General features: G+C 41.9%; 1 protein-coding gene across 4 annotated transcripts in view; it reads right to left on the reverse strand.

The window, feature by feature from the left end:
* The window catches only part of LARP1B (La ribonucleoprotein 1B), a 46,265-nt gene that overhangs the window by 18,974 nt on the left and 11,024 nt on the right, over positions 1 to 16,267 (reverse strand). For 2 of the 4 annotated variants that reach the window (XM_048509342.1, XM_048509341.1), the window contains exons 2-8: positions 10,123 to 10,184; positions 8,504 to 8,563; positions 6,091 to 6,256; positions 4,813 to 4,959; positions 4,560 to 4,703; positions 3,726 to 3,894; positions 1,387 to 1,531 (exon numbers count right to left, since the gene is read on the reverse strand). In XM_048509342.1, coding sequence (XP_048365299.1) covers positions 1,387 to 1,531; positions 3,726 to 3,894; positions 4,560 to 4,703; positions 4,813 to 4,959; positions 6,091 to 6,256; positions 8,504 to 8,563; positions 10,123 to 10,184 — 893 coding nt within the window. Of the gene's footprint in view, positions 1 to 1,386; positions 1,532 to 3,725; positions 3,895 to 4,559; positions 4,704 to 4,812; positions 4,981 to 6,090; positions 6,257 to 8,503; positions 8,564 to 10,122; positions 10,185 to 16,267 lie in introns of all 4 variants that reach the window. The other 2 variants (XM_048509340.1, XM_048509339.1) reach the window with 1 other exon arrangement.

Below are 16,267 nucleotides of genomic sequence, written 5' to 3' on the forward strand. Positions count from 1 at the left end.
TCAATTTCAGTGTAAAGCAAACTTTTTTTTACTCCTTTGTCTCAAAAAGAGTAGAAATTCATGCATTTGTCCAAAAAAGTAATTTGAACAGTTTCCTAGGATGATCTTGGCCACACACACAAAAGAAAGGGCTCTACAGTTTCCCCTTTTAGAATGCTGTTTTTTTCACACTAGTAAGCCATGTTCTTATAGAATAAGGTGACCAGATGGTCACCTTTGTGAACCGGGACTGGACAGGTGGGCTGTCACAGTAGGTGAAGTGACCGCCCGGGGTATGCCGTGCAGCCTCGCGCTCCGTTTTCTGCAGGCTGGTCGTTTCCTGCCCCAGAAGGCAGGGCGGTATCCAGAGGCCGTGCGTGAGGAGGCTGCCGCACTGCCTTGCACCCCAGAAGGCAGTGTGGCAGCCTTTCAAAAATCGGAACACTTGAAAAAACCTGTGGGACGCGGGACAAATTGTTTTAAGGCGGGACTGTCCCGCCAAAAGCGGGACGTCTGGTCAGCCTATTATAGAACAGCCACTTACTCCCTGTTTTTAGTTTGTTCAGGGGCATGAAACAATTCCACAAACATCAACTACTTTCACTCAAAATAGTGAAAATGTTAAAGCTATATGTTTACAAAATTTAGTGTGTGTTCCCTCTTGCGGTTACAGAAAGACTAATTTTGAATCATTATGCCTTTATGATTATTGCAACAAATTAATGTGTACTTTTATTATTTAGGAAGTAATGCCAATGGGGAAAGCAGTTTTAATCAATCTACCGTGGTGCATTTGAAAAATGACAAAAAGTGAGCTGAACGTACACATTCTGTGTATTAACGTCAGAATTGTAATTAATCTGAACATACTCCTACTTTCAGATCTAAGCTAACTAAGATGCTTCTGTGGATGCACTAAATTTTCAGCTCTCAATTACTAATATAAACTTCTGATAGTGTGCCACCAATAATGCGGGGAGGGGGGCACAGGAAAAAATGATACAAGGAGGCAAAGGTTGATTTTATGTAATTTCTTCAACCGCTAGGGAAAGAGGAAAAGGCTTTGCCTATATTCTTCACAGGGTGGGAAATACTGCGGGGGGGGGGGGGGGTTAAAAAAAGGCACAGGTAGGTCATGCTGTATTGATTTTTTTCTCTCCCCCACAAAGAAGGCTGCTTGCTTGCTTTAAAGAGTGGAGTCTGAGACTCCCACATCACAAATGTTAAATAATGAGAAAACAACACACAAGGACACACAGGGCAAGGTGGGATTAAAGAAAGGCTGCAACTAGGTCTCTCTTCTGAAAGTAACATTTCTGTGCACATCCCTATTTTTTTACTTTCTTGCACAAATATCCTCAATAAGACTTTAAAAAACCTGTTGTAGACACCAGTAATTCGACTTACCTCTAAAATCAGATTAACATTTGTAGTGAGAGCCTGCACACGGTGGAAGCTTGCAATCAACGAAATAGGCAAGAATCCAGACTGATCCATCTTCCTCCTCAAGAAGAAGTCTCTTTCTAAATTTTCTACGCTGAAATAATATTCGCTAGAGAAAGAAAATGTTTAAGTTACCCTACTGTTTCTAGGCAAGCTTAACCCAAACTAAGTTCATTTTGTATAGCAAAAGATTTACTTTATTAGCTTTTTAAAACAATCTCCACTGGTCGAGGTTAGTGGGTGCCTTGTCATAGATAGCCCAGGCTAGCCTGAACTCATCAGATCTTAGAAGCGAAGCAGGGTCAGCCCTGGTCAGTATTTGGATGGGAGTCCACCAAGGAATACCAGGGTCACAAGATGGAGGCAGGCAATGGCAAGCCACCTCTGAAAGTCCCTTGCCTTGAAAACCCCATGAAGGGTCGCCATATTTGGCTGCAACTTGACAACAAAACAAACAAACAAACAAACAAAAGGATAGTGGGTAAACAGTAATTTCATCTCAAAATAACATCCACACACTGAAAAGTATGATATATAATTTGCATGCACTTAATATATTATGAGTATTACAGGGGCACAGATTTAACAAGGATTAACCCTATTACTGTACGGCAAACAGTTAAAGTCATACCCAATAAAACAATGTACATGTGCAAGTGGGTACATAGATGCAACATGCTGCCCCATCTCTATTTTTATAGGTTTAGCAAAAGAGAATTCCAAATTGAGAAAAATAAGTCTGATGTAATTTTCTCTGTTTTTTCAGTATTCATATATACATCCATGTGATATAGATGTCCATACAATGAGGGGAATAAGTTGGGTTAGGTTAGGATCTTCCACCTCAAAATATTCCAACAATCAGAAGGAAAAAGGAAAGAGAACTTCCAGGGAAATGGTGTTCTATTTTGGTTGAGACTTCAAGCACTCCCAGCCATACATTACCAAAGGGGGGACCTTCCCAACTTGCTGAGCGAGTATTACCAGCTCTCACCTCCCCAGAATTTGGGGATCGTAAATACGACAGGTGGACTGGACAGGTTCCATTATTAGACCCACTAGTTATAATAGCTAGGATCAGTAAGTGTGGGCAAGTTCCCATGCTCCTAGAAGCTACCTTCTCCTCCCCCCCTTTTTCACCTTTTTATTAATTTTTCTTTATTTTTCTTTTTGCCTTTTTTCTTTATTTTTAATATTTTTGATATATATTATTTTGACTTACTTTGACAATATTAAGTTTTTATAATAATTATTTTAACTGTATATGATTGTTATGTCTGTTTTGCTTCCTAATTTTGTCTTTTTCTATATTCTTTTTTCCTGGTAAAATAATAAAAATTATTATTAAAAAAGGAGGAAAAGGGAAAAAAGAAGTTTCGTATATTTATTTGATTTGCTAGTTTAATTAAACAAAATCTTCACATCTTCATCAATGGAAAAGAGGAAAATAACATAAAGAAAAAGAATAGTTCCTAACATGGTAACAAAAATTATTGCAAGAAGTACACATAGGACATTTAAGAGCTTTGCAAGCATCAAGGAAGTTATGCAGATACTTCCAGAAATTGGAAAGATTCCCGGTTTTTAAAAAAATTACCCTACAATGGCTAATTATACCCAAGTATTAGCAGATTCTCAACAGTAACAATCAATATGAAAATATAAATGAAAATTTAAAATAAATCCCAGCCAAGAAGTGACAAAGTGAAGACTTTTTAGAAACAACGAATTTCACTAGAAATTGCCCCTAAAGTGTATGAGAATCTGTAACAAGTTCAAATTATGCCTCTTCATATCTCAAAATTGTCTCCCGCACTACTGTTTGGCTTAATCAGCTTTCTAAATAGTATTTCATTATTAAACAGCTTTTCACAACTAAGCCATTATAGGAAAATATATTTTCATACAAGGCTAAAAGTCCTTTAATGCAAAATCAGACAAAAAAACAAGAAGACTCATTCATTGAGGCTATAAATCAAAACATTACTTCAAGTCACCAACATTATATAATCATTAACATGTTAATAATGTTAAACAAACTCATTTAATTGTTAAATGCAAGCTAACATACACCTCCAAATTAGTTACAAGACAAACTATACATGAAGAGGCACATAGAACTTGTAATATAACTAATAGCACCAAGACACTTGAGCCCTTTCCTGAAGTTCATGTTTTGTTTTTTAACGTTTGCTTTAAGTCAGAAAAAAAAACCCTGTCGACCAAAGGGTCACTAAAAGCCCATTTCAAGTGAAAATTGTAAAGGAAAACAAACTTCATCCAACAAACACAAATCTACTTACATTTGGCGCTTAATGTATTCTTTAAGTAGTGTTTCATCCACAGAATACATCTGTACTCCTGTTCCATCATCATAGTAATACATCATGCTAGTGTTAAGATCTGGCTGAAATGGCTGGTCTGTCATTTTATCATATTGTTCCCGGTGACCATATGAATGTTCATGATTCACTTCAGAAATGGATGGGAAGAAAAAATATTAAGAAATATGGAATAAAGGCATTAAAAAAAACATGCCTGTCTCCAACTTCAGAAATCTTTCCATTATATTAAACTTAAAAAAAACCTATCAAAGCTCCTTGCATAAAATCGTAATCACAGAATACATGACTGTTTTTAAATCGGGGGGAGTCTTAGCTATGGGCAACCAGGAGAGCTGCTCTAGGTCCCATGCTGAGGGGGGACTCTTATATTGGAGAACTTCCAACCACTCAACAGCCATTCCTGCTGATCTCTCTGCTGCCTTTGGAGTCACAAACTGACAGCGTTTTCAGGGCAGCTGACAGGTCAATCAGTTGTAGGTCAGTAGGGACCTCATCCAACTGTCCTACAGCTGATTTCTGCCGCACATCTACTGATCAGAGAACTGAGAGGCAAAAATGGCTTTGGCTATGGCCCTGTCCCACTCATCCCACCCTCAAGAAAACCAAAAGAGCACAGTCCCTTATGGAGAGAATTCTCTGCCTTTTGTTTGGCTTAAAGTCAGGGCCCAGGGTCTTCTACATGGGTTTAAGAGATCGAATCCCACTCCCCACCATCAAAAGAGTTTCAGCCCACATTTGAGTCACAACACAGTGATTAAAGTTTTAAATAACGCTCAATAACTCTTTTCATACTTCGAGGGTTTCCTCTTCCACGCCCTCGTCCTCTGCCCCTTCCTCTCCCTCTTCCTCTGTAAAATCCTCGAATACTGCCACTTTCGCTTCTCACACTAGAGACTTCATCATGATCATCTCGTTTTTCCCTGTCCCATCGCCAGCCTTCAGAAACAAGAAAAATAAGCATAAGTTTAAGTAATCACACAACTGATTTTAACAACATGCAAGTAACGATGATAAGTAAAATATAATCAGTATAATTTTAACATACTAGTTCTGGCCTCATTGCGTCTGTTGTTGTGAGGAACAAGCTTGCTGGTTTGCAGCTGAGGTCTGGAATTGTTCCGAGACGCTGGTCTATCTTGGCTGTCTGGTTTCATACCATCTAAATGAAGCGGCACCCATTTGTGCTTGTTACCTTCAAGTGTAAAACACAGAACTATAATGCTGTTAAGAATATCCACTAACCATATAAAAAGGCAATAATTCAGCATCTAATGCATCCTCAGCCTCAGGAGTAATACCAGCAATGAAATACTTTTCATTTCACCTGAAGAAAATCAAAAGTGCAGGTCCAGTGCTATATACCTTGGAAGCCAGGAAGGGGGGGGGGGGCACAAAACACCTCCAAGTGTGTCTGAATGAGGCACATATCTTAGTCATATAATTACATCAGTGGACAGTAGGTAGCAGAAAGGTGTCAGAAAGACCTTAATCTCATTTGTGTAGTCTGTTGTTATTGCTCAGTTTCCTTATTGGAACCTAGAAAGCTGAAACTGTGGGTGACCTCTGCTATTTATGCTAATATACAGTACATCAGAATCTGGCTGTTGGCAGGCAAATCAGAGATAATGCTAATTCCCATGTGATTTAATATTTTATCAACTGAAACTTCAAAATTGTACCTAAAATAACTAATGCAAAGAGAAACCTACAGGTATATTTTGAACTGAGGTTTATGCTAATATACAGTACATCAGAATCTGGCTGTTGGCAGGCAAATCAGAGATAATGCTCCTGTGGTCCAAAAATCAGCTGTGTTATACATCATGCTGAAGGTCCTCTGAGACACAGAATCCAACAATCCAGTGACAACACCTTCATCTGTTGTTGTTACCCCGTAACACAATTTGCAAAGAATATACATACATATTTTGAGAAAGAGACACTTTCTGGACTAAAGGACAAAGCACTTTTTATTTGAAATATTGTTGTCTGCATTTCAACAAGAGAATGCAGAATTCATTCCCATGTGATTTAATATTTTATCAACTGAAACTTCAAAACTGTACCTAAAATAACTAATGCAAAGAGAAACCTACAGGTATATTTTGAACTGAGGTTTATACACATTTCTTCATACATATCGCTTATTCCCATTATAAAATTGAAGCAGAAGTTAAGATTTACTAAATTGTAGAATGGTACTCAGAAGAGCTTTTTCTGCATGATAAATAGAACATACCAGTAAACAAAAACACATATAGAATTCCACAGCTTCTCTACCCAGAAAAGAACTGGAAGCATTCATGCACTCATCCAGACCAACCTTTTTTCTTCTGATTATTAGTTTGAGCCTCATCTTCACTAATATTTTCTCCAGGATTATCTGGATTTATTTCCTGGTTTTCCTTGATTTTGTTGTTATTTTCCCTTTCATTCTTCTCCTCCTTCTTGACAGGTGTTTTTTTATTCTGAAGATTTATACTTTTACACTGTGATAGAACAGAAATTATGGAGTTGGACCAGCTTGTTCAAATACTAGCATTATTTTTTTAGAACCACTTTTTACAAAAATCGTTTCTTGAAAGGAAGATGATCCTAAATATAAGACCCTCCCTCTCATAAGAGATTATAAACAAAAGTACGCAAACTGAAAGTGTTCCACTTTTTCTGGCTGACACATGCATAAAGAAAAATTGCCTTCCTTTCAGGTAAATAAGGTAGTAATTACATTTTCAAAGTTAGCAGTTATATGAACTAATTCTTTCTTCTCTAATATCATTTAAACTGCATTTTGCAAAAATCAGAATATATAATTACTTCTAGACCAGGGGTAGGGAACCTGCGGCTCTCCAGATGTTCAGGAACTACAATTCCCATCAGCCTCTGTCAGCATGGCCAATTGGCCATGCTAGTAGGGGCTGATGGGAATTGTAGTTCCTGAACATCTGGAGAGCCGCAGGTTCCCTACCCCTGTTCTAGACAATAAAAAGCTGCCTATTCAATATCTTGTAATTATAATTTCAGCTTCAAGAAAGAAAGTCTGGCTTCAGTACAAAGCACCCTTTCCAATACTTCAGAATTGACATTTCCTCTGCTATTCCTATGGGAGTCACTTTTGCCTCAGTTTTGGTGACTGTGGGAGTCACCCCTCTCAATTTCAAGTACATTTCCCCCTGTCTGAGACTGGACAGTCTCATCCACCACTGAAGATTGCTTTTGACTCTGAGGGGAACAGAACATTCATGTCCATCCTCTCCACGATCTGCAATTGAAATAGCCTCAGGAGTTGCTGGGGAGACCTGGTGAGCATCCTCTCCCATCATATTAAGTCTGTGTTTGAAATTAGTAAGCCCATGAAGACTAAGACAACTAAGGCCAGATGTTTGGTTTTCTCAATTTTCTTTCCTGGAAGTATGAGCTGGTTGGTTTTGGTATTAATTGACACACCCAGACGTTCCAGTCTCTCGGAGGGAACAAGTTGTTCTTCTCCAGGTTGATCATGAAGCCAAAACTTTGCAGGAAGTGAATGAAGGTACATGTGTCCTTCCCCAATTGTTCCACTGACACCAGAGACGTACAGCCTATAGGGACATGCCCCCTATGACCAAAAGGTGTACAACCCAGCTGCATGCCACCAAGCCCTGCCCCCCTGTAGGCTGGGCAGGGCTCAGCAGTGGGTGGCCATGGTGCCTGCCTGGGCTGCCCACTACTACCAGCCTGCCCACCCAGGCTCTGTGCAGGCCGGCTTTTGCCCTCCCCAGGCCCTGTTTTTGCCTTCCCCAGGCTCTGCTGGCCTACCCGGAGGCTGGGGGCAGGGCTCAGCCTATATGGATGCCGGGGGCGGAGCTTGGCGGCAGGTAGCCTTGCCCTGAACCACACCCTGGCTTCCGTGCAGGCTGGCAGGGGCAGGGCTCGGAGCCCCCGAGCCATGACTCTGAGCACAGAGGGTGTGTGGGGCACCCGAAGAAGGGGTTGTCTCTGGGCGCCATTTCCCCCTGATACACCTCTGACTGGCACTGTATGAATTAAGATGTCATCTAGGTAAGGATGCAGTTTTGTTACTCTTTCTTTCAGCATGACAATAGGGTGTATCAAAACCTTGGCAAACAGCCTGGGTGCTGTAAACAGGCCAAATACAAGTGCCTGGAATTGAAAATGTCGATAGCTTATGCAGAAGTTCTTGAATTTGTGATGGTACAGGCATACTGGAATATGTAAGTATATTTCCATCAGGTCAATAGCTGTCAGAAATTCCTCTAATTGTTGAAAAATAAGAGATAAAAATGAAGGGATAAGAAAGAAAAAGAAAGACTAATGAGAAGGTAGGAATTAAACTGAGGGAAGAGGGACTCCCACAGGAACAAGGAAGCAATAAAATGACTTTCTGCCTCCCTGACTGGGCAATGGGAATAATCCAACAAGGTATATTCCGCCTCAAAGGTAGAATGTTGAAAAGAGTAATATTCAATTTCCTACAGCCTATTTGTTCAGGACAAGTGAAACGTATGTTCTAGAGCAGGGGTCTGCAACCTGCGGCTCTCCAGATATTCATGGACTACAATTCCCATCAGCCCCTGCCAGCAAAGGGAGAGCACTACTGGATAGCTTAGCTACCTAGGCACTTGATATCTTATTCATTTATCTTATAAGTTCTACATCTGTAGAGCCGCAGGTTGCAGACCCCTGCTCTAGAGAAAGGACAAGTTGCAAAGAATTTATTTTCAAAGTATGCTTACTTCAGAGTTTGCGATTTCACTTGGTGTTGGCCAGTTTGTTGCATCACTGAAATCATTAGCCTGCAATTAGAACAGAAGTTTATTATAGACAGAAAAGCATCAAGTTTTGACCCCAGGATTATTAGACTTATTTTGATATTAATACAAATTTTTCTTCCCAATAGAAACTCAACCAACATCATTACCCCCATATCCATTTAACTTCTCACTGAGGTAGGTTAGAATGAGAGAGTCACTGTCACACAGTCACCCAACAAGGTTCTGCAGGTAGAGAGGGGACTTGAACCTGAGTCTCTCAAATCCTGGTCTAACAGTCTAAGTACTACATTATGCTGGCTCTTGTGCCAGTGGTATTGTATCATAACAATTTCTGAACTGTTTTTCACAAATCATGATGAATAAAACAGCAAGGCAACACAAACAAGTGTAGTAAACTTGTCAACAATTCCTAATCCTGTACTTACTTGAAAAGACAGCATATGTCCCTACTAGGCCTCTGCGCTCAGCGGAGGCCAACTTGCTGACAGTCCCTGGCCCCTCCATGATGCGGCTGGCCTCCACTCGGGCCAGGACTTTTACAGCCCTGGCCCCTGCCTGGTGGAACACTCTTCTTCCAGCTGTCCGGGCCCTGCGGGACCTTGGCGAGTTCTGCAGGGCTTGCAAGATGGAGTTGTTCCGCCGGGCCTTTGGAGTGTCCAGACGCTGAAATTGCCCCCCCCTCCCTCCCCATCTTATGTACAGGGTCCACTACCATCCGTAGGACCCACCCTTTTTTTCTCTCCCCTCTTGGGAGGGTCTAAGAGGGATCTAGCGGGCATTGTTATATTGCATTATTGTATTATGTATGAATTGCTGCTTTTAACTTATGTATTTAGTGGTTAAATGATATTTGATTTTATGTTTTTTGTACTGAATTTTATATTGTTCACCGCCCAGAGCCCTTCGGGGGTTGGGCGGTATATAAGCCTAAATAATAATAATAAAAAAAAATAAACACTAGTGTCTCAACACTTGTATGGCCTACAGGCTATTTTGAATCCTAAAAGCCCAAGCTTTCCATTTTTAAAAGGCCGAGAATGCTACTACAAGGACAATAATTCTGGAGAAAAGAAAATAAGACAACACTTAAAATAAATCACAGATTGTGCCCGTATTTACACTCCCCCTCCCCAAATTTGAGGTTTGGGGGGTGGGAGTTCCCTCATCTCTAAGTTACATCAACCAAGACCAACAGTCCATTCAACTTATAGTTCAAGATGATCCTATAGTTGTACATGCATTGATCAATTCTATAAGTAGGCTTTGTCTGTATTAGGCTATTCTGCATATGCCTTGCAAAAGAGTACAACCAATACATGGGTAAAAAGTTATTTAAATGATTTAACACAACCCATTAACTTGAACCATCCTTTAGATATGCTAAGCCACCCTCCTGTATTGAATCACATACACTTCACTTTAGCTAAACAGCACAATTTTTTAAACAACGCTTAAACTCGAGATTTGTAGTGTTCTCCATATTATAGGGTATATTATGCAATTGTAGAGGATGTTATTGGATTGGTAAATTAGGTAAACAAAAGTCCAATTAATAGTAAGTTTTGCACCCAATATTGTACCTTGGTAGATTTCTTTGTCTTCAGTTTTCCTGCTTTTATGACTTTAGCAGAGCTCTGCAACTCTAAAAAGAATAATAAAAAATGATTGATACTCAAAATAGGAACTGGGCGCAAAATAATGCCATAATAATTTGCTGGTCTGTAATGTGCCATAAGACTTTTTGTTGTTATGACTGTAACACCCTAACACAGTTACCCCTCTGGAACTGGTCAGGAAACAAACATGTTTAAGTACTCTATGTTAATTTTAAATCCCAACAGCCACAATTCAGGGAAAAATAAATTGAATAACATGTGTTTTAAATGTGATATTCAAACAAATTCAAAGCTTATGTGGAAACTGTATAGTACTCACAAAAATCTGAGGACAGTATAGTCTATACTTCCATTATACAGTTAATTTTTTTTAAACTAAATGTACTGAAAATGACCATTGCCTTATCCATGAAGGGTTATTCTACATTGAGTGACAGAGGACATCTGGATATTTCTTCATCTACCAATCACCCAGATGTCCTCTCGCTCAATGGAGAACTGTTGATTTACTAATTTTCACATACCTGAAGAATTGTGCAGGAAATGCCATGGTTGTCTACTTGGTTATTTCTATAGAATGCAATTCTCTCCCACAGAGGTCACTGAGGAAACTTAGCTTCACTGTCATACTCTGTAGCATGCCTTACACTAGTTGTTATCAGATTGGTAACTCACACTATTCCTTCCACAATGTAAAACAAGAAATATAAATAAGAACTTTAGCTTTTGATTTTAGGTCAGATCAAAACCAAACAGCTACATTCACAACATGATTTTCAGTTGGATTACACATATTTGTGGTTCTATTCACATCCCTTTGTATATAAATCAGTAAAAGATATGGACTGTCACAATTCCTAGGGATAATGACAACTTTCTTAACTGCCAAGCTTTCCTATGAAAATGGCAGTGGCATATATTCAATGTAAATTTCACATAACAATTAAACGTCAGAAATAGAATTTTTTCAACCATTCACTGTTCATTTACAACAGCAGCAGCATTCCCACAAACAGTGCAGATGATTTTTTTAAAAATCAGCTTTCCTCTCAGAAACCTAAATTACAGACACTTAAACTTAATGTATTGTCGAAGGTTTTCATGGCCAGATTCAACTGGTTGTTGTGAGTTTTCTGGGCTGTGTGGCCATTGTCTGGTAGATCTTGTTCCTAACATTTCGCCTGCATCTGTGGCCGGCATCTTCAGAGGTGTATCACAGAGAGAAGTGTGTTACACACTGTGTCCAGTGAGAAGGGAATGGGAACATTTTTAAACTCACAACAACATTTTTAAACTCACATTCCTTTTAAACTCACAACAAATTTATGAAGGTGATTGAGATACACTAACCAGAATACCCTAGAGCCAAATTACACATTACGTTTAATATGTGGTCCCACATGTTAACAGGGCAAATAATGCTATCCTGGGGCAATTTCAGGTTGGCAGAATGGCATGTGGGAGGAAGGCGCTCCTGCTTCCCCTGCACTATGATCCTGATCTGAAACAGGCCTGTGGCACTTCAAAATTGAGTTGCCAGTGGGAGCTCACATCTTTTATATGGCCACAAGTCTCTGTGGCAATCAAATGTACAATGTAATGTGTAGTCTGGGCCTCACTCAGTCAAGATTCACTGACTGAACTGGGATCTGAACCTGGGTACCCCTGGTCAGAGCTTAAACTATTGTCCTTAATGGGTCCCATTGGTTTAATTATGGTAACTGAGAGCAATACCAATTTCAACAGAAGTTGCATTAAGACACCAAGGATGTTATTTAACATCTATATGCGACCCCTTGCTCAGTTGGTACGGAGCTTTGGGCTGACCTGTCATCAATATGCTGATGACACTCAGCTCATTCTGTTGATGGAGGGGGGAGCGGTAATCGCCCCTGTAGCTCTCCAGAATGTTTGGAGGCGGTCGCTGGTTGGTTGAAGCAGAGCAGGTTAAAACTGAATCCATCGAAGACGGAGATCCTCTGGCTGGGCCAGGGGGGAGGGGTTGGGGATTTCCAGCCGCCGGTGTGGGAGGGGGCTACATTGGCACCGGCCTCCTCCGTCCGTAGCCTGGGGGGTCCACCTGGATTCGTCTCTTTCAAATTGGAGACCCAAATTGGCCCATGTAACTCGGGTTGCGTTTTTTCATCTTCGGCAGGCCCGGCGGCTGGCCCCTTCTCTCTCCCAAAGGCGGATCTGGCTACTGTGATCCATGCAACGGTCAACCTCCAGACTAGACTGGTTGCACCTTCGCTTTCTATTTATGAGCCTTCCCTTGCGATTGATTCTGCACAAAAACTGGTCCAGAATGCACCGGTACGCCTATCGCACAGGAGGAGTGCCGCCATACAGGAGAATCACATTTTCACCTGTGTTGCGCCGCCTGCACTGGTTACCGGTTGAATTCCGAATCATCTTCAAAAGGTGCTGAGTATTGACCCTTCCCAAAAGGTACCTTGCGCGGCAGCTGGAACCTCCGTAATTTGCGGGACGTCTTGCCCCATATGTCCCAAATCGAGCCACTGCGTTCCGAAAGCAGAGGCCAACTCTACTGGTGATCCCTGGCCCCTCAATGATGCAGCTAGCCGTCTACCCGGGCCAGAGCCGCTAAAGCTCTGGCCCCTGCCTGTGGGAACACTCTACTTCCAGCCTACGCCAGGCCTCTCCATGGATCTTAATGATTCTCCATAGGGCCCTGCAAATGAGAGAGTTTGTTCCACGGCCTTTGGTGAGGCTGGTCGTTGATGGCCCCCCCACTTTTAACATCTCCGTGGACCCCCCCCCTGCTGTCCCTCTTCTCTTCTTCCCCTCCCCCTTTTTTTAGGGATCTATTAGTAAGGGCCACGCCATTGCTTCTACCTGATGTTGGAACGGCTTGCATTTTAAACGGGGTTGATTTTTTTAAAATGTATAGAGCCGTTATTTAATGATTACTGATTTTATTGTGCTCTAGCTATTTGTCTGTTCACCGCCCTGAGCCCTTCGGTGGAGGGCGGTTTATAAATATAATAAATAATAATAATAATAATAATAATAAGCCTCAGTTTTTTCATAAGTGATAAAGCCACAAATGTATGTATTAACCTGACTAAAAAACAAATTATTAAGTCATTCGATTGGTGACCAGCACAGCTGAAGTTAAAATTCTCACTCTCCTAATGTGGTGGAAGGCATATTGTAATAACCAATACAATTATTACAACTAACCTGTACTGAAGAGTTACAGTGAAACTGACGTAATCCTGGTGACCTCCATGGAAGGAGTTAAATTCTGCTGAAACTGATTACTGGCCAACCATTTCCATGGCTTACCAAAATTTTAAAAATGTAAGGGCACTACAAGGTCTCTAAATTATGGCAGGTATTATTCTAATAAAAATAAATTTCCACACAGTTCCACAAGTTCTGAATGTTTACACTTTCCAATTCAGATTTTTTTTCATGGAAACTCTACATCACTGCTTACTGCAAAAGACAGGAATACACAGCCAACAACTTTGTCTTATCTCACCACACTAGCTTCACAGATAAAATCCTGATCATAAGCATATTTACTCAGAAACAAGTGTTCCCATACTCAGCAGGGTTATTCTAGAACAAGTGTATGAATACGTTTATACACAACCAAGAAAACCCAACATTCACAGGCACATGAAACGAGAGAAACAACACAAAAGCAGGAAGGCTTCTCCTCCATGCTCCCACCTGGCCACCCCTTCCTAAGCTGTAGAAAATTGCAGAAGCTACCAAGCCCTCTCCTCTGCCATGGATGCAGGGGCCAGTGCAACCTCACAGATCCTCTCTGTACTTCTCACCCCTACCATCTTTCCTCACACACTGTCTGCAAATAAGAAGTCTCACCCAGCCAACTCTCTAGTTCTTGTAACTCTTACTGAACTTTACTCCAGTTCAGGATGCACAGTTCACCTCAGCTGCCCATAATAGAACTGTGAGTGTTCTGCCCCACATTCCAGTCTTACCACCACCACTGTTCAAGCACAACATTCTCCTCCCTCTGCCTGATGTTTAAATTGGAAAACAGATCTCTTCAACAGCAGTAATGCTATATGAATGTAGACACTGGCGGACTTGCCTAGGGACAAGGGGTACCCCTTGTCCCCGGGCGCATCCATTGCAGTCACGTGGGGGGCGCCAAAACATCCCCTCACGCAGACTGATTTTGGAAGCCCAAGCAAGCCCGGCATTCAGGAAGCGGCTGCTGAAAAAATTAAGGAAGAAGAAGAAGAGAAGAAGAAGAGTTTGGATTTCTATCCCCCCTTTCTCTCCTGCAGGAGACTCAAAGGGGCTGACAATCTCCTTGCCCTTCCCCCCTCACAACAAACACCCTGTGAGGTAGGTGGGGCTGAGAGAGCTCTGAGAAGCTGTGACTAGCCCAAGGTCACCCAGCTGGCGTGTGTGGGAGTGTACAGGCTAATCTGAATTCTCCAGATAAGCCTCCACAGCTCAAGCGGCAGAGCTGGGAATCAAACCCGGTTCCTCCAGATTAGATACACAAGCTTCTTAGCCTCCTACACCACTGCTGCTCCTATCGCCACTGCTGCTCCGGCCCCACTGCTCACGGTGGTCCTGAGGAGTGTCCTGGGTGAGGGCGGGGGAGAAATACTCATTGTGCCTCCAGAGGGGAGGAGGACTGCTGGAGAGCTCCTGGCCCTCTTCCTCCCTCTGCGCCCAGAGTGCAGTGCCTTATTCTCCAGTAAGAAGTCCTTGATGTTGCTCTTCAAGCCTTCTCCCCAGCAGACGGGCACCTGTTTCAGCACTAGTGAGAAGTCCATAGGCACCTAGGCTAGGAAGGCAATCCCATGCCCCACAAGGCAAGTTTGTTGTGAGGAGAGGAGAGGAGGGAGGGAGCTGCGTTTGTGAACTGTTTGGAGACTCCTTAAAAGTTGTAATGTGCAAATCCAAACTGCACTTCTCTATCCATAAAATCTTTGTTTGCAATTGTGAATGGCCTTGATTGGGTGTGTGTGGGGAGCGCCTGGCTTCATTTTAACTTTTTTTGTTGCTGTGGGGCTGAGATGTAATCTGCAGAGCTGAGTTCTGATCCCCACTTTCTCTGCCCCACAAGGTGTTTGCTGTGGGGAGAGGAAAGGGGGGTGTTTGTTAGCTGTTTGGAGACTCCTTATAGGCAATGTAGCTGAATCCAAACTGTTCTATCTATTCCTAAAATTTTGCTTGCAAATTTCAGAATAGCCTTAATATTAGGTTGCATTTGGTTTTTGTGAACAACCTTAATATTAGTGGCGGGGGGGGATGGGCCTGGCTTCTTAACTTTTGCTTATTGGGACTGGGCTGTAATCTGCAGAGTGAGTTTGATGCCCCACTTTCTCTGCCCCACAAGGTGCTTTGCTGTGGGGGAGAGGGAAGGGAGGGGTGTTTGTTAGCTGTTTGGGAGACTCCTTATAGGCAACATGTTAATGAACTCCAAACTGTTCTTCTATTCCTAAAATTTTGTTTTGCTATTTTGTGAGAATAGCCTTAATATTAGAGGGGGGGGGGGGGGGATGGAAGCCTAGCTTCTTAACTTTTGCTGTGGGGCTGGGCTGTAATCTGCAGAGTGAGTTTGATGCCCCACTTTCTCTGCCCCACAAAGGAGGTGCTTGCTGTGGGGAGAGGAAAGGGAGGGGTGTTTGTTAGCTGTTTGGAGATCTCCTCTATAAGGCAATGTATGAATCCAAACTGCTCCTCTTCTATTCCTAAAATTTTGTTTGCAATTGTGAGATTAGCCTTACATATTAGGGGGGGGGATGGAAGCCTGGCTTCTTAACTCTTTGCTGTGGGGCTGGGACTGGAATCTGCAGAGTGAGTTTGATGCCCCACTTTCTCTGCTCCCACAAGGTGCTTGCTGTGGGGAGAGGAAAGGAGGGTGTTTGTTAGCTGTCTTTTTCTGGAAACTCCTTATAGGCAATGTATGAATCCAAATTATGTATTCTTTCTATTCCTAAAATTTTGTTTTGCAATTGTGAATCAGCCTTAATACTTAAGGGGTGGGGGGGATGGAGCGCCTGGCTTCTTAACTTTGCTGTGGGGCTGGGCTGTCAATTCCTGCAGAGTGAGTTTGATGCCCCACTTTGTTCTGCCCCACAAGGGAGAG

The sequence above is a fragment of the Sphaerodactylus townsendi genome, linkage group LG10, assembly GCF_021028975.2.
Source record: "Sphaerodactylus townsendi isolate TG3544 linkage group LG10, MPM_Stown_v2.3, whole genome shotgun sequence".
NCBI classification, from domain to species: Eukaryota; Metazoa; Chordata; class Lepidosauria; order Squamata; family Sphaerodactylidae; genus Sphaerodactylus; species Sphaerodactylus townsendi.